The following is a 21562-nucleotide window of genomic DNA, read 5'->3' as shown; positions in this document are numbered from 1 at the left end:
AATTAAATAATTATCTCTTGTTACTCAAGTAGCAAACAAAAAGTGTTTTTTAAGGATAAAATTTAAAACAGAAACAATTTAAACTATCATGTTGTGAGGTAATCATGTGGAAACAGAAAACATCTGTGAAATAAAATTTTGTAAATTACTATATACACTGGCTTCAAAATTATAATGATTCTTTCTCTAAAACTGAAGAAAAAGAAAAGTATGTGGCATAAAATTGTAAATAATACAATAGCATACAATATGCTGAAGAAGAGATATTTTGAAAATTCTGTCAAATTTTAAAATGAGTGAAATATGATTCATGAAATTTCACTCTCTTTTCCTGAAAATTTTTTTTCTGAAGGTCATCAGGAATACAGCTAACTGATGGATATCTTTTGTTATTTTCAGTTTACGGGGGCCCATATAATCCAGTTTCTCTTTGTCCAGTGGCACATTTGTTAGCATTTCTTCAAAGACCAGAGCATCAGCATTGACAAGTATTATTAACTTATCTCAGTCTTGAAATATACATGTAACATGAAAAAACTGGTGATATTGCTGCCCACTTGTAAAAGGGTCCTATTAGTGATTAAATTTCTAGAAGGCAAATAGCCGCTTAATTCCCATAGCTTTCACAGAATATAACCTTGACTGTTACCAAAGAATAAATAAGCTGCCAAATTACTGCATTTCTCCGTGTAATTTATTGACAAGGCTCATAATTCCTTTAGCTGAGGAAACTACTAGAGAAAGAATATTAGCTGCTTCTTGAATTAGCAGTAGAGGGCTTTTTAAAGAAAAGCATTCTGGCACTTCTTTCTTTGGTGGCATTTATCATTTTTCTAGCTTCTTTTATTGAGAGATCAGGGAATTCTACAGCCTTGTCCTGGAGGCTCCTTTCAGATTGCCTGGAGAATGCTCATTATTTTATCCTATATGTGATAAATCCTTCAACTGTGTTATCTTTGTTTGGAGTTACTCTCCTTGAGCCTTTCAAAGTTTAGCATTGATTATATCCCCCTGACCTTTTGGCAAAGATGTATATGCATTTATACTGTCACAATAAATTATATATCCCTTCATCTGGCTGAATCTACAACTGGATTGCTAATTCCATTGTTCCTTCTCTTGCTTTTTTTCCCAGAGCTCTTTTTGACAGCTGCAGAGACAAGTGGTCCAATAGATTACAAATATCATTGAAACTTCTTATGATGTTGTCAACTAATTGATACCATGCAAGTCATGGGCAAAATGATTTTTCTTTCAGAAATGAATTTTATGACTTAGAGTCAGTGTACAAATTACACCTCAGCTGATTGTAGTTCTTTTTTTTTTTCACCTCAGTTTATATACTACTAATTCTTAGATTAGTTTCCCAGTAGAAAATTCCATTAGCAATTTTAAGCCATATTTGCATTCCTTCCTTTTATTGATATTAATAGGTGTTTTTAATTTAGTAGTTGGTCTTATGGTGTCATATGACATTAGACAGGGATTTCAGTTATTATAACAAATTGAGAACTATGCTTAGACTGATAGCACTACTATTTATTACATAATTTCTAAAACCAACTTTCTACCTAGTTCCCTACTTGCCAATGGGGATTAACAATAGCCTTTCCCATGTAAAATAAATAGGTATTGTTTGGATTTCTGCCTGAAGAAATTAACAAATATATGTCTCAGTAAAACAGAGGCAATGGAGGTTAGTGGTTAGAGTACAGGGTATAGAGTCCAGTTTAAATTCCAGCTCAGCCACTTAGCTATATGACCTTGGGCAAGTTACCTAATAATTTTTTTAAGACTTTTATCTGTAAAATGAACATTATATTACTACTAGATGATCATAAAGGTGTTGTGAATATTTTTTAAAATTTGCTACATGGGAATATCTTAGGGGATTCATGACAAAGTATTTGATAAAAGCTAACTATATTTATTTTTATTATTATAAATGTTAATGCAAGGTAGCTAGAGCTTGACATGCAAAGATACTATAAGGCATAGTATTTCATAGCAAGTGCTGAACTTTGATGTTGGCTAGAATTATAAACCACAAGACAAATGTCACAAGGAAAGAACTTTCCTTTTCCTTCTTCATGGTTTCCTCCAATTTGCTTATACAAGTGTTTATCAATTTTGACAAATATGTTGCTAGTCCATATAAACTCTGTGAATAGAAAAATTCCATAGATTGCTATTCTAATTTCATGCTGGTATTATTTCTGATGGTTTTCTTTATTATAATTTTTAAACATCTATTTTGGTTTCTGCACCCAACTGCAACAAGTGTGTGGTAAGGCAGAGTTCCCCCCTACACCAACAAACAATGCTCAGGACACCACCGTGGTATCCTACAATTTGATTCATTTCTAATGCTATCTACCTGGAGATAGCATCAGGTTCCACAGGTTAAATGTTCAATCCTACAAAACTGCCCTACCCCTCCCCCCACACTTCAGATGCCAGTTGCAAATCCAGGTTATAACCTGCGCTTCTGACCAACTTCAGAGGCTTCAGAGGTTCTCATGACCCCCTCCTTGGGCTCAATTAATTTGCTAGTGCAGCTCACAGAACTCAGAGAAACATTGTATTTAACTGTATAATGGGTTTCTTATAAAAGGATATAACTCAGGAACAGCCAGATGGAAGAGATGCAAAGGGCAAGGTGTGGGGAAAAATCACAGAGTGTCCAGGCTCCCTCTCCAAATCTCCACCTGTTCACCAACCTCTCTGAACCCCATCCTTTGGGGATTTTATGGAAGCTTCATTACATGGACATGATTGAGTAAATCACAGTCCATTGACAATTGATTCAATTTCCAGCCCCTCTGAAAGTTGCAACCCTCTAATTATAGCTTGACAATCAACCCCCATTTTTTGGTGTGGTCCAAAATTCACCTAATTAACATGACAAAAAACACCTTTACTGCTGTTATCACTTAGGAAATTCCAAGGATTTTTGGAGCTCTGTGCCAGAAAAAGGGGATGAAGACCAAATATATATATATATATTTTTTATTATAAATCACAATATCACAGCATCCTAATATATTTTGATAAGAAATATGAGCTAGAAACACTAAAAAGCATTTACTACTTAAAAATTTCTAAATAAAAAAGTAATAAAACTTTGTTTCAAATAAGGATCCAAAATATTTATGGTGAATTATCTAGAAGCAGTTCATCAAGTGTTTGGTACATATGCTTACATGAGTTAGAATCTCATACAGTTAATTTTGTCAATTATGTATAAGCTTTGATATAAACTTTGAAAATATGTTTTGATATAACTTTGAAGTTATTTAGTAAATGTTATATGATCTGTTACTGCAAAAAGATTGAATCTCATGAAATATTCTTGAAATATTCATTGGAATTTACATCTCAATCACCTTTAAAACTATGGTTTTAGTTATATAATGAGGGTATTTACCTACACTAAACAATCATAAAAGTGGACATTCATAATAACTGTTTGGTGGCTACTTTCTTTTTAGATATTCTGCATGATACTGGAATGCTTTTTGGGGTAACTTATCTTGTGATTGCAAACCATTTGAACTACAAAACCTATAGCAGTTTTAAAAAATTAGAACAAAAGTTGTTTTAATAAAATTTATATGAAAACTATCTCTATAAACTTTTGTACAGCAATGGTATTTTTCCAATTTCTGTTAGAGATTCCTTGGTTTTCAACAAGAACACAGTTCCTAAAGCATACATTCACTAGGCCTTTGCTTTGAGAATTCTTTAAATTAGTTTTATTAAAATAAAATAATAATTTTATCAGTGCCAACTAGCACATTCATCCCTCTTCTGTGGAGATATAGACTGTAGGAATTTAAATAATTTTGAGTATGATAAAGCATAACAAAATAACTTGTAACATTCAGGCAGAATTTGTTTACTGGAATTTATTTGTTATTCTGGCAAACATTTTGATTGTTAATTAATTAAACCCACAAAATAGAGTACATCATTACAGATTTAAATTAATAAATACCATATTTCAAAAAGACATGTGCACCCCAATGTTCATTGCAGCACTATTTACAATAGCCAGGTCATGGAAGCAACCTAAATGCCCATTGACAGACGAATGGATAAAGAAGATGTGGTACATATATACAATGGAATATTACTCAGCCATAAAAAGGAACGAAATTGGGTCATTTGTAGAGACGTGGATGAATCTAGAGACTGTCATACAGAATGAAGTAAGTCAGAAAGAGAAAAACAAATATCGTATATTAATGCATATATGAGGAACCTAGAAAAATGGTACAGATGAACCGGTTTGCAGGGCAGAAATTGAGACACAGATGTAGAGAACAAACGTATGGACACCAAGGGGAGAAAGTGGCAGGGGGGCAGTGGTGGTGGTATGATGAATTGGGAGATTGGGATTGACATATATACACTAATATGTATAAAATGGATAATTAATAAGAACTTGCTGTATAAAAAAATAAATAAAATAAAATTCAAAAATTCCAAAAAAAAAAAGAAACAAAGCTAAAATATGTTACAACTTTAAAATAAAAGTAATCTTTGTAGTTACTTTCATAATAAACATATAGTGAATTTGAAATAAATAAATACATAAATACATGGTTGTGGCTCTTTGTGAGTTCTATTATTTTCCAAAAATAGTAACGATTATTATTCTATTAAAGTTATATTGTATCCCAAGGGAGGAATAAATTACTTTTGGAATAAAGAATATGTGGAATAGGTGTTGAATTGAGTAACATGAAATAGGATAATCCTACTCAACTAGCATATGTAATAGTATACATACGGGAAGTTTTTTTTAAGTCTCTTGAAATCTTAAAAAAGATTCACATAGTTTTAGGCAGAGTGTCACGTGGACTTGTATAATTCTTTATTTTTCATCTCAGTTTTCAAAGCAAGGTTTAATTCTTCTGTGAGACCTTTGTGAGAAGATGAGAATGACTAGAGTGTGGTATATAGAGACATGAGTATGAAAATCACTGAAGCTCTCCAGGAGAGACTTCAAGATACAAACAAGAATGATAATTACAAGTGTTAATGAATAAATAGATGGAGATAAAGAAAGACTAGTGGAGGATTTGCAGCTGAGGGCTTTTTACCATTTTGGTACATGAAATAAGAAGAGGAGAAATAGGCAAAAGTATATATTTATGTGTGTGTATGCATATATATAATTTATAATTTTATAGGTATCTCTTTTTCATGAAAACCATTGCTCTTTCCCTTTTGCCTTAACAGCTAATATTATGACTGTAGTTTCCTCCCCGTTCTACCTCTTCACCAGCCCGATTGTTATGGTGTCACCGGGGCAATCTAAAATATGACTCATAACAAAGCAGAACTGAAAAATTATGAGCCTTGGAAGAGCATAAGATAGTCACTTTATAGGACAAGAAAAATCACAGTAAAGAAAGTTCTAAAATAGAGCTAAGAAAAATGTTACATTGACACAAGTCAGAGAAATAGGAGGAAGACAAGAAATCAAGTTCAGTCAGAACACCTAAGAGAAGAAAGGATAGAGATAAATGACATGTAGGGAGAATTTTCCCCTCAGGAAACCTAGTCTTCTGATATTTATATATATATATTTTTTCTTTACAAGATTAACAATTCCTATTATAACTCCAGGGCCTAAAAATAAACATCATCCAAAACATCTTAATAAAAAATGATTTGGTGTCAGAAAGTAAAGAAGTAACTGTAAAAACCTTACTGTTACAAAACTGTAGTTATAAAACAACTGTAGATATAAAACTACATATATAATATATATTTTTATTGTTAAAATAATTTATGAATTTGAATAAACTATTCAGTATTGGTCAATCTTAAAATATGCTAAAAACATGAAATATTAAGGCAATCAGCACATAATTTTTTTTTTACCATTATATATACAGTCACATATTGTTAGATTTAGCAATAATTTTTTATTTCCTTTCACCATTTGGCAAATGTATTAAGCATAATGTCCGATTTAATTCATTTCTAGATATTTCTCTGTAATGTGATACAGAAAAAAATGTTTTTGTGTTTCTGTACTTTGTAAAACCTGAAGACCAATACGTTTTTGAAATACACTATAATAAATACAAGATCTTCTGAATATTATTTTTCTTTAAGTGATGGGTATACTTTAAAGGTAATTTTGAAAAAGTAGAAAAAGTTACAATTTATTTAAAGCTGATAAAGTTTAGAACTGTGCTTCAAAAAGTGAATAAAATAATAGGGGTCAAGAAATCCTTAAGTCTTGATATAGGTATTAAAACTAACCATATTATCGTCATATTTTCAACTGTCCAGTTCTGAAACTGGATGTTGCTAGGATTTTTCACAAGCTACTACACCTCACTTTCCTAATTACTAGAAAAGGCTGTAGACCACATAAATGTAGAACTGGCTCTAAAATTTTAAGTCACCGTATAATTATGTCTATATGTAGATACAAACTAACATAAAAATAGTCATAATATCACACATCAAGGTGACTGCACATTCTTTCTAAACATACATTAGCTTTTGATTAACTTCCTTGTTTCCAGACAGTGATAGAAATAATATATTCTTACATTGTCATTATTAACTTACATGAAATAATTTTGTTGTATCTTTCGGCTTTATAGTAAAAAAGTCTTTTTCAAATGTCTTCGCACTTATTACTACAATCTAAACTTTCTGAAACCACTTTACTAGATAAAATTACTAAGTCTTTCAAAGGATGGAAATTCAATTGCTAGCTTAACAAAACAAATGCATTTAGAATGTAAATAAACTGGAAATACTTGTGGAAATAACAAGGGTAACATCTTTCACATATATTATGTACTAAGATACAAATTTTGAGTTTTCAATAATTTAGAAAATATTGGCATAAATATACAGAGAATTTAATTACTAAGCTAAAGGTTAGAGAATTAATCCCGACAGATCTCTGCACTTCTCTTGTTTTAGTCTTTTTTCTCTACTATAATGCACTTCTGGTTCTCTTCTGCATATCCAAATCCTACATGTCTTTATGGCAAAATATCAGAACTCACCTGCCTCAAGAATTTTAAACTGGCTAAGCATATTTCAAATAATTCTATTTTATCCTGTATCTGCTTTATGTTCCTATTAAAAATTCTAAATAGAGCTTTCCCCAAATATTTATAAATTTTATATACATTGACTACTTGGGTTTTATATATATATATATAATCTTCTTCATGAGCAAGTTTTTGAAAGCTAAGATGTCTTCTATCTTCATTTGATTATTCATTATGCCTAGCATAATGTCATATACACAAAAAGTATTCAGTAAATAGTCTACATTTTTCCTGAAATAAAATAATGAAAATAATAAAACAGTTCTACCAATTTTACTCTCAAGCATTGCTAAACAATTTGATGTATTAAATTGTGAACTTTAACTATTTTCAGAAAAGAAATGTTGTTCAACTAAATCCAAAAGTATTGAAAATGCTCCTTAGCAAAATCCACAGACTGTACAACACCAAAAATGAAGCCTAATGTAAACTGTGGACTTTAGTTAATAATGATGTGTCAATGTAGGTTTGGGGGGGTGTAAAAATGTACTTCTCTGTATGTTTATGGTGGAGAATGCTGTACCCCTGTGGGGCAGGGGTATATGGGAACTCTGTATTTTCTGCATAATTTTTCTGTGAATCTAAAACTGCTCTAAAAATTTAGTTTCTTAAAAATTGTTACCTAATAATTATAGACATTATCACTATGTTAACAATTATAGCTAAACTAATTGAAACGTTGTAAAAATAAAAATTGAAATCTCATATAATTATTTCCCGATAAATAGTAATAGGAGATCTCTTAATGAGATCTCTTAAATTTAGCTATTAATAAAATTAAATAACAATTTAAATGCATTGTTTAAAGAATTCCTATGTGGAAGATATTTGACCAGTATAAATACTGAAGTAAAAATTTTGCTCTATATTTGCTTAAATGTAAAGAAATATCTTGTATTGATTAATGCCTTTCACATATAGGAAGTTTCTTGTTCGTATGAAAAAAGTTCAAATAAAAAACTGAAAGAGTGTTGAAGATTAAAATGTGAATTAGAAAGTTAGATATGAAAATGTTCACAATGAAGAAGTATTTAGCATAGTATTATTTCTTAGTTCCATGTAAAAATATGATTTCCACACACTCTTTCCATCATAATATTGAACTTATTCTTATAGGTAAATCTTAACCAGTTTGAGAAAAAAAAGACTGTAATATAAATTCAAAATTGTATATAAAACTTACATGCTTTGTGAAATTTTTGTTTCACATCATGAATAGTAGATTTTTGTGTCACCTGAAAAAGAAAATAGAGAGAATTATAAGGAAAAAGGGTTCATTTGTTTGCTATATATTTGTTTAAGAAGAAAACATAATTTAATATATTTAAAATGTAAAATAAGTACAAAATAGCCTGCTTGTTTTGTTTAGCTCTTTAGGCACTACTGCTTTGACAACCTTGAACATTTTCATCAATATAGCTTTTCCAAAGTTTTATATTTGTATATAATAATAATAGTGTAATTATGTGAGTTCATCCAAATTTTTATCTCAAAATATATTTTTGAATTTTCTCTGCCCATAATATTCAATTTCTGGTTTCCAAATTGATGAGACTATCAATTAAAAGTATGAGTAAATGCAAAAAGAGAAAAAATATATAGTAAAAGAGTTTATCAGAGGAAGCCAGGAATATAAAATTGATTTACATGGACAAAAGAGGGAAATGTTTACTTCAAAATATTATAAGAAAAAAAAAAATCCTATCTAAGCCCTGTCGTTAGTTATGTTTTTAAAACTTCCATCCAAAAATATAATAGGTCCATCAAAAATCTATGTTAGATACCTTTTTATTTTGGAATCTTTAAGTATATTATTGTTATTTGATCCTAATCTACTAAAATTACCTCTTTCTAATGTTAGAAAAGTGAATAAGGGAAAAATGTTTCTTCATCTAAATAGGAAAATTCATGAGGATAAGAGCTTTATCCAAACACCTCAAGCCATCACAGTACTTTTTGACTTTCTGATTTTGTTCATATCAAACTTGCAAACTGAAATTCCCCTCTGCCTCTGATTCTTCACTGGCTTATGAAAAACCCAACAATCCTTCAAAGTCTACATCAAAGACGTTTTCATGATCATGCAAGTCAAATTTATTTCCTTTCTCTAAACATGTACAGAATATTGCATACATAATTTTTTTTTTACTACACTAAAAATCTTCTTATGGCTATTTTGGAGGACAAAATGAAAAAAAAAGTGCATAAAGGGATGCCACTCCAGGCAGTTCTTATTTACATTATTATATTATATTTAATATTGTCATATATCAGAAGCATGATGATGAATACATTTCTTTTACTATATTCCACTCCTTCCCATAACCAAGTGTGTGATATACCATTCAGAATTTTTTTCTTATTTTTTCTATGTATATAGTTTACTAACAAGAAAGTTCTAAGATTTGGGCACTGAAAAATGATATTAATTTCCATTTATGTTATGCTTTAAATAACAAAAGAACCCTAAATGATTCTGTTACTATGAAATTTTAAATTGTTCATAGCACTGTCCTTTTCTGGAAGATGTTAGGAAATATTTGAAAACGTTTTTAGAGAGGGTAATATAAATTTATTTGCTTGAACATGTCATATTTCATTTTAATTTTGATTATTGAATTTGATATTTGAATTATATTTTTAAAAGGGGATGATGTGTTTTAACAATGTTCATTGCTTTATCTCACTGTTACTTAATCATGAAGCACTATTATATGTTGTGTCCTCTGACAGGGATGACTAAAATCCACGTGCTATCTCTAGAGTAACAAATACCGGTCCATCAGTCTTTTCAAGGGCCATCTAATTTTTAAAAAATAATAATTTTCATGATTAACAACTCCTCTGTTAGGATTTGCTATATGCTCAGCTTCCGCTTTATGAGGGCACATAATCTTGTGTTTACGCGCTGGCGGTTCCAACAATCTATCAGGTCCTTGAAAACAATGATCTGGTGTATTGCAGTTTGTGTTTCAACATGTAGCACAACATATAGCATATAAGGAAGTGTTAAGTCACTTTTGTTGAAGTCAAAAATAAAGCTGTGAATGCAGTCACATGAAAACAGAAGCTCCTTGATCTGATATGAAGTGTTTCACAAGTAGATTACTATGGAAAAGCTGTATGCTTTTTTCCCAAACCAGCATACATTAAATGACAATCTTCTAATTTACATATGCATATTTTTTTCTGAATTTACAAACTTTCAAGACTAAGATTATGTTCTCCTGAAAATACCTACATGTGGGAAGTGGGTTGTTATTAAAAGCTTTCTCACAAAGTTTTAAATTTATTTTTTATTTTTTTAAATTACATTGGACTTTCACTTGTTAAAATGTTGATTTTGCATAAATCTTTGAGAACTGACCTTTCTGGAGCAATTTTAATCAAATACAGCACAAAAGAATATAATTAACCATTAAATGATTCAGACAGTGTTGCTCAATTAGCCACAAGACTATGCTTGATCAACTCTTTCAGTACTTTAGCTGTACTCAGAGCACAAAGAGAGGAAAAGATGATAATTAACAGAGCATATAGGACTTTCTGATTACTAAATTGATGACTCTGTAGCTTCATCAAGAAGTTTATTCGTAATAACTTCTACTTTTTAGCCAGTTTTACCTCTTAAAAAGGACAAACTATCATTACAATAATGTGTTCACTTTTATAAATCACCATTAATTGTGCAGATGGAAGAAATAAGTATTCCGTCATCTGAAATCCTGAAATTCTCATTAATGTTTCATTCTAATTAGAGGAAATTAATCTTAAAATGTTAAGTACACAAGGTAAATGATGTTTGAAACAGAAATTTACCTCTGAATTTCAACTGATCATAGTTGAATTTTGGGCCATCATTACTTTATTCAACACTTAAGTTGATGGACTTAGAAAAAGCTTTTCACATTCAAGTGAAATTTAGGATTTGCTTGAATTTGCCCCCTGTGAAGATACTGCAGTATTTCACAAAAAACTTTTTTTTGCACTATTACTAATTTTTAAAACTATATTTTAGCCACTTTCTCAGGAACTCCTTAAAATGAACAGATATCTCCAGAATACTGTTTATCCTGCTTAGAGAAATGAACATTAAATGGTAAGGAAAAATAACAACTTGAAATTTGTTTGACAGAGTAATTGCAAAGTGCAAACCAAAAATTGTTAATGAACTTTGTAAAAAGATGTGTTTACTAAAGACACAGAGAGAATATATAGTATACATAAAACAAAAAGACACATAGAATATATAGTTGCATATACATTACTCAGAATGGACAGGAAGTTTTCTGAGTAAAAATATATTATTTTACTAGTGAATAACCTTCAGATTGTAACTAAGATACAAATAAGCAATCTATATGAAAACATTCTTATAAATTCCAAACATGTTTGGTATTTTATAGAATATCAAGAATTTTTGCTATGAATGAAATTGACATGATACTATAGATATGCAGAAATATCAGTTTTAATAAGGTTTAAACGTTTTAAATTTAACTGGATTTCTTTACTATTTAAGAAATTCGATAATTGTTTTTTAGCCTATCAATTTTATTTCTTTACATACTACACTGGATTATTTAAAATGAGTTTTTGTTATGTCAAAACAATATATGTACATATATACACATATTTTTCAATTTTTAGTATCATAACAAATGGTTCTTTATATGTTGCAATAATGCATTTGGTCAATTCATTTTTAATTCAAAAAGAAAATAAACATTAATAAATTCTTTAAAATTTTCACCATAGAAATTTTCAAAAATATATTCTTCTGAAATAATATGCTTTTTTTTTTGAAAAAAAGACCCTTTATTATTATCCTCAAGTTTCATAACTGGAAAAACTCTATTTGCACATTGTTTTAATACAACATTACCCTGATGATATTGATTTAATTTAATTTATTTATTTATTTATCTTATTTTTAAAACATCTTTATTGGAGTATAGTTGCTTTACAATGTTGTGTTAGTTTCTTCTGTATAACAAAGTGAATCAGCTATATGTATACATATATCCCCATATCCCCTCCCTCTTGCATCTCCCTCCCACCCTCCCTATCCCACCCCTCTAAGTTGTCACAAAGCACTGAGCTGATCTCCCTGTGCTATGCAGCTGCTTCCCACTAGCTTGAATAATAAGCTTTTAAATAAATACTTTACTCCCCAGTAAATTATGTGTAAATATAAATTTTATTTAGGAGTATAGCTTAGATATTATTTATTTTCTTATTACATATACATATATCTCATATAAATATAATAAATATGAGTAGAGGGAAAATATGGTGAAAAATATGACTGAATATCTGATTTTATTGTATATAATTTTTGTATAGTTATTATATTATTTCAACATTGCAGACATAAATAAAATCTCAGTAACCACTCTAAAACTAATATTTAATTTTTATAATCCTTCAATAAAATTAAATGTCCTTTAGTGACTAGAATATTTATTTATAGTATTTATTGCAAAGCCATTTCATTTCTATTCAATATGAAAATGGTAGTCTTTATATATTATGTATTGAATAAATGGTTATTTCTATACACTTGTTTTCTGTCTTATGACTTGAAATTCTAACATATGGAAAATGTGAAAGAAAATTAAAAATTGCAACTAGAGATTGATACCCTATCAAAATAAAGAAAGAAAAAGAAATATGTTTTATTAAAGTAGAAAATAATTCTGGTTTTATAGAACACACAATTTTCCATGGTGAATAGTCTTTCTGGAATATTTTTTAGCATGTATGATTTATAACCTAGGCGAGAATATTTTAGGACTAGAGAGGATCATGAAGACCACAAATTAAAAGCATATATTTAAGAATAAAATAAAGCCTGGTGAAATTAATGTGTATGATTACTTCTTAGATGACTTTGATTATGCTTTCCTATTGCAGGTTTGTGAGGTCAAGAAAATAATCCTTGCATTCAGGAAAGTTTAGACTTAACATGATATTACTGAAATAAGGAAGCTCAAATCCTATTTAAATGAAGTGGTTTCTGTATAAATACTGAAGGACTATTTCCAATAAAATAGTATTACCTATGGGTAAACTAATAAGTAATCATTAAGAAAACAATCTGTTAAAAACACTATGATCAGTTTTACTTTTTCTCTTCCAACTGTATTCCTTTTATTTCTTTTTCTTCTCCGATTGTCGTGACTAGGACTTCCAAAACTATGTTAAATTATAGTGGCAAGAGTGGACATCCTTGTCTTATTCCTGATCTTAGAGGAAATGCTTTCAGTTTTTCACCATTGAGAATGATGTTTGCTGTGGGTTTGTCTTATATAGCCTTTATTATGTTGACGTAGATTCCCTTTATGTCCACTTTCTGGAGAGTTTTTAATCATAAATTGGTGTTAAATTTTGTCAAAAGCTTTTTCTGCATCTATTGAGATGATCATATGGTTTTTATTCTTCAGTTTCTTAATATGGTGTATCACATTGATTGAGTTGCGTACACTGAAGAATCCTTGCATCCCTGGGATAAATCCCACTTGATCATGGTGTATGATCCTTTTAATGTGTTGTTGGATTCTGTTTGCTAGTATTTTGTTCAGGATTTTTGCATCTATATTCATCAGTGATATTGGTCTGTAATTTTCTTTTTTTGTAGTTCTTTGTATGGTTTTGGTATCAGGGTGATGGTGGCCTCATAGAATGAGTTTGGGAGTGTTCCTTCCTCTGCAATTTTTTGGAAGAGTTTGAGAAGGATGGGTGTTAGCTCTTCTCTAAATGTTTGATAGAATTCACCTGTGAAGCCATCTGGTCCTGGACTTTTTTTTGTTGGAAGATTTTAAATCACAGCTTCAATTTCATTATTGTGATTGGTCTGTTCATATTTTCTATTTCTTCCTGGTTCAGTCTTGGAAGGTTATACCTTTCTAAGTATTTGTCCATTTCTTCCAGGTTGTCCATTTTAATGGCATAGAGTTGCTTGTAGTAGTCTCTTATGATGCTTTGTATTTCTGTGGTGTCCGTTGTAATGTCTCCTTTCTCATTTCTAATTTTATTGATTTGAGTCCTCTCCCTCTTTTTCTTGATGAGTCTGGCTAAAGGTTTATCAATTTTGTTTATCTTCTCAAAGAACCAGCTTTACGTTTTATTGATCTTTCCTACTGTTTTCTTTGTTTCTATTTCATTTATTTCAGGTGTGATCTTTATGATTTCTTTCCTTCTACTAACTTTGGGTTATGTTTGTTCTTCTTTCTCTAGTTCCTTTAGGTGTAAGGTTAGATTGTTTATTTGGGATTTTTCTTGTTTCTTGAGGTAGGCTTGTATAGCTATAAACTTCCCTCTTAGAACTGCTTTTGCTGCCTCTCATAGGTTTTGGATCATCGTGTTTTCATTGTAATTTGTCTCTAGGTATTTTTTGATTTCCCGTTTGATTTATTCAGTGATCTTTTGGTTATTTAGTAACGTATTGTTTAGCCTCCATGTTTTTGTGTTTTTTACGTTTTTTCCCCTGTAATTGGTTTCTAATCTCAAAGCGTTGTGGTCAGAAAAGAGGCTTGATATGATTTCAATTTTTTTACATTTACCAAGATTTGATTTGTGACCCAGGATGTAATCTATCCTGGAGAATGTTCCATGTGCACTTGAGAAGAAAGTGTAATCTGCTGTTTTTGGATGGAATATCCTATAAATATCTATCTGGTCTATTTTGTCTTTTAAAGCTTGGGTTTTCTTATTAATTTTTTGTCTGGATGATCTGTCCATTGGTGTAAGTGAGGTGTTAAAGTCCTTCACTATTATTGTGTTACTGTCGATTTCCTCTTTTATAGCTGTTCGTAGTTGCCTTATGCATTGAGGTGCTCCTATGATGGGTACATATATATTTATAATTGTTATATCTTCTTCTTGGATTGATCCCTTGATCATTATGTAGTGTCCTTTCTTGTTTCTGGATGACATGATACTATACATAGAGAATTCTAAAGATGCCACCAGAAAACTACTAGAGCTAATCAATGAATTTGGTAAAGTTGCAGGATACAAAATTAATGCACAGAAATCTCTTGCATTCTTATACTCTAATGATGAAAAATCTGAAAGAGAAATTAAGGAAACACTCCCATTTACCATTGCAACAAAAAGAATAAAATACCCAGGAATAAACCTACCTAAGGAGGTAAAAGACTTGTACTCAGAAAACTATAAGACACTGATGAAAGGAATCAAAGATGACACAAACAGATGGAGAGATATACCATTTTCTTGGATTGGAAGAATCAATATTGTGAAAATGACTATACTACCCAAAGCAATCTACAGATTCAATGCAATCCCTAGCAAATTACCAGTGGCAATCTTTACAAAACTAGAACAAAATATCTTAAAATTTGTATGGAGACACAAAAGACCCCAAATAGCCAAAGCAGTCTTGAGGGAAAAAAACGGAGCTGGCGGAATCAGACTCCCTGACTTCAAACTATACTACAATGCTACAGTAATCAAGACAATATGGTACTGGCACAGAAACAGAAATATAGATCAATGGAACAGGATAGGAAGCTCAGAGATAAACCCATGCACCTATGGTCAACTAATCTATGACAAAGGAGGCAAGGATATACAATGGAGAAAAGACAGTCTCTTCAATAAGTGGTGCTGGGAAAACTGGACAGCTACATGTAAAAGAATGAAATTAGAACACTCACTAACACCATACACAAAAATAAACTCAAAATGGATTAAAGACCTAAATGTAAGACTGGACACTATACAATTCTTAGAGGAAAACATAGGAAGAACACTCTGACATAAATCACAGCAAGATCTTTTTTGATCCACCTCCTAGAGTAATGGAAATAAAAACAAAAATAAACAAATGGGACCTAATAAAACTTAAAAGATCTTACAAAGCAAAGGCAACTGCAAACAAGATGAAAAGACAACCCTCAGAATGGGAGAAAATATTTGCAAATGAATCAATAAACAAAGGATTAATCTCCAAAATATATAATCAGCTCATGCAGCTCAATATTAAAAAAACAACCCAATCAAAAAATAGGCAGAAGACGTAAATAGACATTTCTCCAGAAAAGATATACAGATGGCCAAGAAGCACATGAAAAGCTGCTCAACATCACTAATTATTAGAGAAATGCAAATCAAAACTACAATGAGGTATCATCTCACACCAGTTAGAATGGGCATCGTCAGAAAATCTACAATAAACAAATGCTAGAGAGTGTGTGGAGAAAAGGGAACCCTCTTGCACTGTTGGTGGGAATGTAAATTGATAGAGCCACTATGGAGAACAGTATGGAGGTTCCTTCAAAAACTATAAATAGAATTACCATATGACCCAGCAATCCCACTACTGGGCATATACCCTGCGAAAACCATAATTCAAAAAGAGTCATGTACCACAATGTTCACTGAAGCATCATTTACAATAGCCAGGACATGGAAACAACTTAAATGCCCATCAACAGATGAATGGATAAAGAAGATGTGGTACATATATACAATGGAATATTACTCAGCCATAAAAAGGAATGCAATTGGGTCATTTGTAGAGACGTGGGTGGATCTAGAGACTGTCATACAGAGTGACATATGTCAGAAAGGGAAAAACAAATATTGTATATTAACATATATATGTGGAACCTAGAAAAATGGTACAGATAAATCAGTTTGCAGGGCAGAAATAGAACACAGATGTAGATAACAAATGTATGGACACCAAGGGCGGAAAGCGGTGGGGGTGGTGGTGGTGGTGTGATGAATTGGGAGATTGGGATTGACATAGATACACTACTATGTATAGAATAGATAACTAGTAAGAAAAAAATTGTATGCTTATTTAAACCGAAGTACAATTCTGACAAACTTTTTGATAGCAACAATAATTAAGTTCTGTAATATGTCAGCTTAAATATAATTCCCAAGACCCTTAGTTAACTTTAAAATCTATTATGAATGGTAAGTATAATTCTGGATATCTGGGTAATTTCTAAGTAATATAGGAGGCTCAAACATTGGTCATGAGGTGTAGTCTATATCTAGCTTTGCTTCTTATTTTTATATGTCATGAAGTAGGTAGATCTTTGTGTCAGTCAAATTGCCACTAAGAAGGTATAAAAGGTATGTGTGCAGTGGGGGTTATTTCATGTGTTCTTATAAACTCTTTTGGTTTGTGTGAAATTGTGATTTATATTAAGAAATATATATTTTGTCTTCCTCTTGTTTCTGGCTCCTAAAACCCTTGGAACTTCCTAAGTGATGAGAGTAATAAGGTGTCTTTTGTTATGTTAAAAAGAAAACAACAACAACAAAAAAACCCTGTAGTGATCAAATGACAATCATATTCCTTTCCAAATAGTCACACATATTATTACATGAAAATTAACTATATGAAGAAAATAGTTAACGAATGAATGATATTCTACTACCTACTGATTCATCATTCAGCTTCATAATCATAGGGAAAAGACTTAATGTATCTATGCATAATCCAAATTAATTTATATTCATTTCTTTGAAAAAGATGATTTTTCCATAAGTAAAAATATTCTACATCAATAATATTGTGCATCAAAATATAAATGCAGATAAAGGGGAAATAAAAAGTCCATGTGATATATTTTAAATCTAGTTTGAATTTTCTTAATTGCAGTCTGTAAAATGTTTCAGGGCCATATTTAAGTGATAATTGCCTAATGATAATCAGAATAAAAAGTCTTGGAAGAAGTAAGGATTTATAGTCCATTGAAAAATTATTGCTTAAAACATAATTGGTTTCTATTTGTTGATTTGCAGTGACAATGACAAGAACATTTACCAAAGTTGCTTTGCTTTTAGTTGTAAATGGAAAAGGTGATGTTTATGAATACTTCAATTATAACTTATAAGTGCCATGAAATGTATTTTGAATAAAGGCTCAAATATAGTGAAAATAACAATGAAAGTGATAAGTAATAATGGGCTCAGTATTAGTAGTATCTATCAATCTGTGTTGTATATATGTACATATGTATATACTATTTATTAGTAATAAAAGTATACATTATTCTATACTATTGTGGTGATTGTAAAATTGGCCACAATATTTTGCAGATCCTCCCATCAAGAAGTAGAGTTTATTTCCCCGGACGTTATATTTAAGCTAGCCTTATGATTTGATTTAACCAAAAGCATGTGTTGAAAGTGAGGCTGTGCAAGTCATGAATCTAAGACTCGACAGGCCATGTATTTCTATTCTTTCTGCTAACACCCTCACATAAAGAAGCCTGAGTTAGCTTCCCCAGTGATGACAGACACATGGCCCTGTTGCACCCTTTCCTAGAGCTCACTCCCAGATCAATCACCCAGCTACCTGGCAGCGGGCTTGAGCCCAGCAGACATCAGCAGATCTGCTGAACAACTATAAGCTAAATCACCAAATAACAGAATAATGAGATAAATAAGTGGCCTTTGTTTTAAGTTGCTAAGTTATTGCGTATTTTCTCTCAAGTGGTAAAGAACTATTAAAAACATTAATCATGTAAGGAGGACAAGGAAAAGAAATTTATCGCTCAATCATTTCATTGTACAGATTACAAACAAATTCAGAAGGGTGATGTTTACTTTTTAAATATGTGCATCAGGTTTGTAAATCACCTGCGATGTTAACTCTGTTGTGTTAATTTTTGGCTTTTTTCTACTGACGATGTTAAAGAGATATGTCAATTAACTTTAAAAAAATACATTCAAATGTCAAATTCTATATGCAAAAATGAAACTAACATGGTACCACTGTGAAATATGTCATATGTTTAGTTTTATAATAAATCTGAAACTATTCATGACTCCATAAATATTTAACCTTAATATTCAAGATACCTAGTATTTGCTTTTGAAAGATGCACAATGCAGTTAAACTGAATTTCAGCAGAAACCAAAACAACAAAAAACAAAAAAGAGTAACAAAAAATATAACCAAAATTTTATACTGCATAAGATCTTAAAACATGAGGTTGTTTTTTCCCTGGTGATTCAAGGAAATCCACAGTTTAAGATTCACAGTATCTCTTGGGAAAAGAGTTATTATGGGTGGCCAGTTTTCTAGAAATGTAGGATTTTAACTACCTCTTTATGCATCAAATATTTAAATCCATCCACTTTGAATAATTTTCTTCCTAAAATATATTATATTTATTGCCCTACCAAAAGAAGGATAATTTTAATGGTTCTTAGAAACTGTATATCTGTGGCGTATTAGTTATTTAGCAAATATTTGTTCTATTCATCATTTCCACTTCTCTAGAAAGTGATGCTCGTTGTGTTGGACTTGGCTCTTTGGCTTGCTTTGTACAGTGGAATGTGGACAGATGAGGCAATGTCAATTTCAAGCCTTAGGTCCTAAAAGGCATTATGAGCTTTCACATGACCATATGGGAGCTACTGAATTCTACCATGACAAGTACATGTTCTGGAAGCTGGCTCTCATTTCTTAACTTTTCCCTTCATTCTCTTGCTACAGTGTCACTTCTCTTTTTTGCTTATAAACCAGGCATCCAATATTGTTTCAACTAAGTAAATCAGTGAGTAGAATTTGAATGAGAAATTGGGGCTCCATATATGATTAAAGTGAATGAAGTTTGGAATATGAATTTTGGAATAAATAACTTCATTGCAAAGAGTCTGCTTACTCTGGTAGATTTATAATTGCTCAAAATACTTGTTGTCCTTCCCAGGGCAGGCCTTCTAGAGGGAATAATTGGTATCTTTACCATGTTGAACTCAGCCCTGACACAGATTGACCAGTGAAATATGAGAGGAAAACAAACGTTTAATGTCCAAGTAGAAGCTTTACAAGCCAGAGTTTGACTCACCAACTGCCATGGACTGAATGTTTGTGTGTCCCAAAATCCAAATGCTGAAATCCTAACCCACAATGTTATGTTATTAGGAGCTGGGGGTCTTTGGGAGGTAATTATGACATGAGGGTGGAGCTTTCATGATGGAGTTAGTGCCCTTATGAAAGAAACTCCAGAGAGCGTTTAGTCCTGTAAATAAAATAAGAGAATGACAGTCTGAAACCCAAAAGGGGATCCTAACCAGAACCTGACCATGCTGGCACCCTGATCTTGGACTTTGAGCCTCCAGAACTGAGAAGTAAATTTCTGTTGTTTAAAAGCCACCCCATCTATGTCACTTTTTATAGCAGTCGAAACTAAGATGCCTCCTCTCTGTTCACTCTACTTGGAAACTGACATGATAAGGACAATGACAAGAGCTGCTTCATCAACCTGGTTACAGAACAGAGAGCTCAGAGCACAGCCATAGCTCATCCACACTGGCATGCCACAAGTGAGAAGTAAACCTTTGTTATTGTCCATCATTGATTAGTTGGAGTCATTGCTTAATCTAGACTGAAGGTCACTCTTACTTGTTTTATAAAATAAATTTTACTTGTTCAAAAAGTCGTGGGACTTTTTTTAGATAACTAGATTAAACCTACTGATGTGGAAGGACTCCATATCTTATCACCTTGGTAGGTAGATTTAAAATGGCTTCCAAAACATCAGAGATCCCTTCAAATTTTGAAGTGATGGTCATAAACTTCTTTTTAGCTACTTCAAGATTTATGTTACAGTTTTTAAGATGTGGAGAACGTGAAATGAGTTTCAAGCAAAAATAATTAGGGAGAAAAACCAACTTTAGAAAGTTTATATTATTAATTAATTGTTTGACATCAAACCACAGAGGTAGATGCTACAATTATTTCTGCATCACTGGCTCACTGCCCTCATAAATGCTACTACAGAGTGGCAGCCACTGAAAGTGATAGCATTACTTTTCACATTTCACTGTGTATTGCATGTTCATGGACAAATTCATCAACAGTTAAACAAATTCTGAGTATATTTCATCTTAGAACAATGAAAAATTTATTATTTAATTAATATGCCTGAAAATCTAAAAAATGTTTGATGATTAAATGAGCCATGAAGCTTCAATACCTTCATTACATCATTTTACATTGCATCCTGGGTAAAAATAAGACATGCTTTATCTGTAAAGCTGATCTAATGCATTCTCATGACTTTGAATGCCATATATTTTCATACCCTCAGGTGTATATCTCCAGCACTAACTTGTTTTCATAGCTGCAAACGTATATATACAACTGGGTATTTAATACATTTACATGGATATCTGACAGTGATCACAAATTTAAACATCCAGAACTGAATGCTATGTGGGTTAAGCCAAGAACTGTTTCTATTCTATTAATGACACCAATATTCAAAGAGTTTTTCAAACTAGAATCTTTTTTATAAACCATGAATTTTCAACTTCATTATCTGAGAAATTTCAGAGTTCTATTGATCCAACCTCCTATATTTAGAATCATCCCCCTTCTGCTGCCTATTTTATTCAATATCTCCTACTAGAAATACACTAAGTACTCGTTAAACATTCACTGAAGAAATTAATATCCAGTGAATAGG

The 21562-nt window shown here is 31.3% G+C and overlaps 1 protein-coding gene across 2 annotated transcripts in view; it reads right to left on the bottom strand.

The window, feature by feature from the left end:
• Positions 1 to 21562, bottom strand: part of TECRL (trans-2,3-enoyl-CoA reductase like) — a 110069-nt gene that overhangs the window by 66976 nt on the left and 21531 nt on the right. For both annotated transcript variants that reach the window (XM_036853920.1, XM_036853922.1), the window contains exon 2: positions 8278 to 8329. In XM_036853920.1, the coding sequence (XP_036709815.1) occupies positions 8278 to 8329 (52 nt within the window). The remainder of the gene's footprint in view (positions 1 to 8277; positions 8330 to 21562) is intronic.

The sequence above is a fragment of the Balaenoptera musculus genome, chromosome 5 (assembly GCF_009873245.2).
Source record: "Balaenoptera musculus isolate JJ_BM4_2016_0621 chromosome 5, mBalMus1.pri.v3, whole genome shotgun sequence".
NCBI classification, from domain to species: Eukaryota; Metazoa; Chordata; class Mammalia; order Artiodactyla; family Balaenopteridae; genus Balaenoptera; species Balaenoptera musculus.
This window is presented reverse-complemented; position numbering and strand designations above follow the sequence as displayed.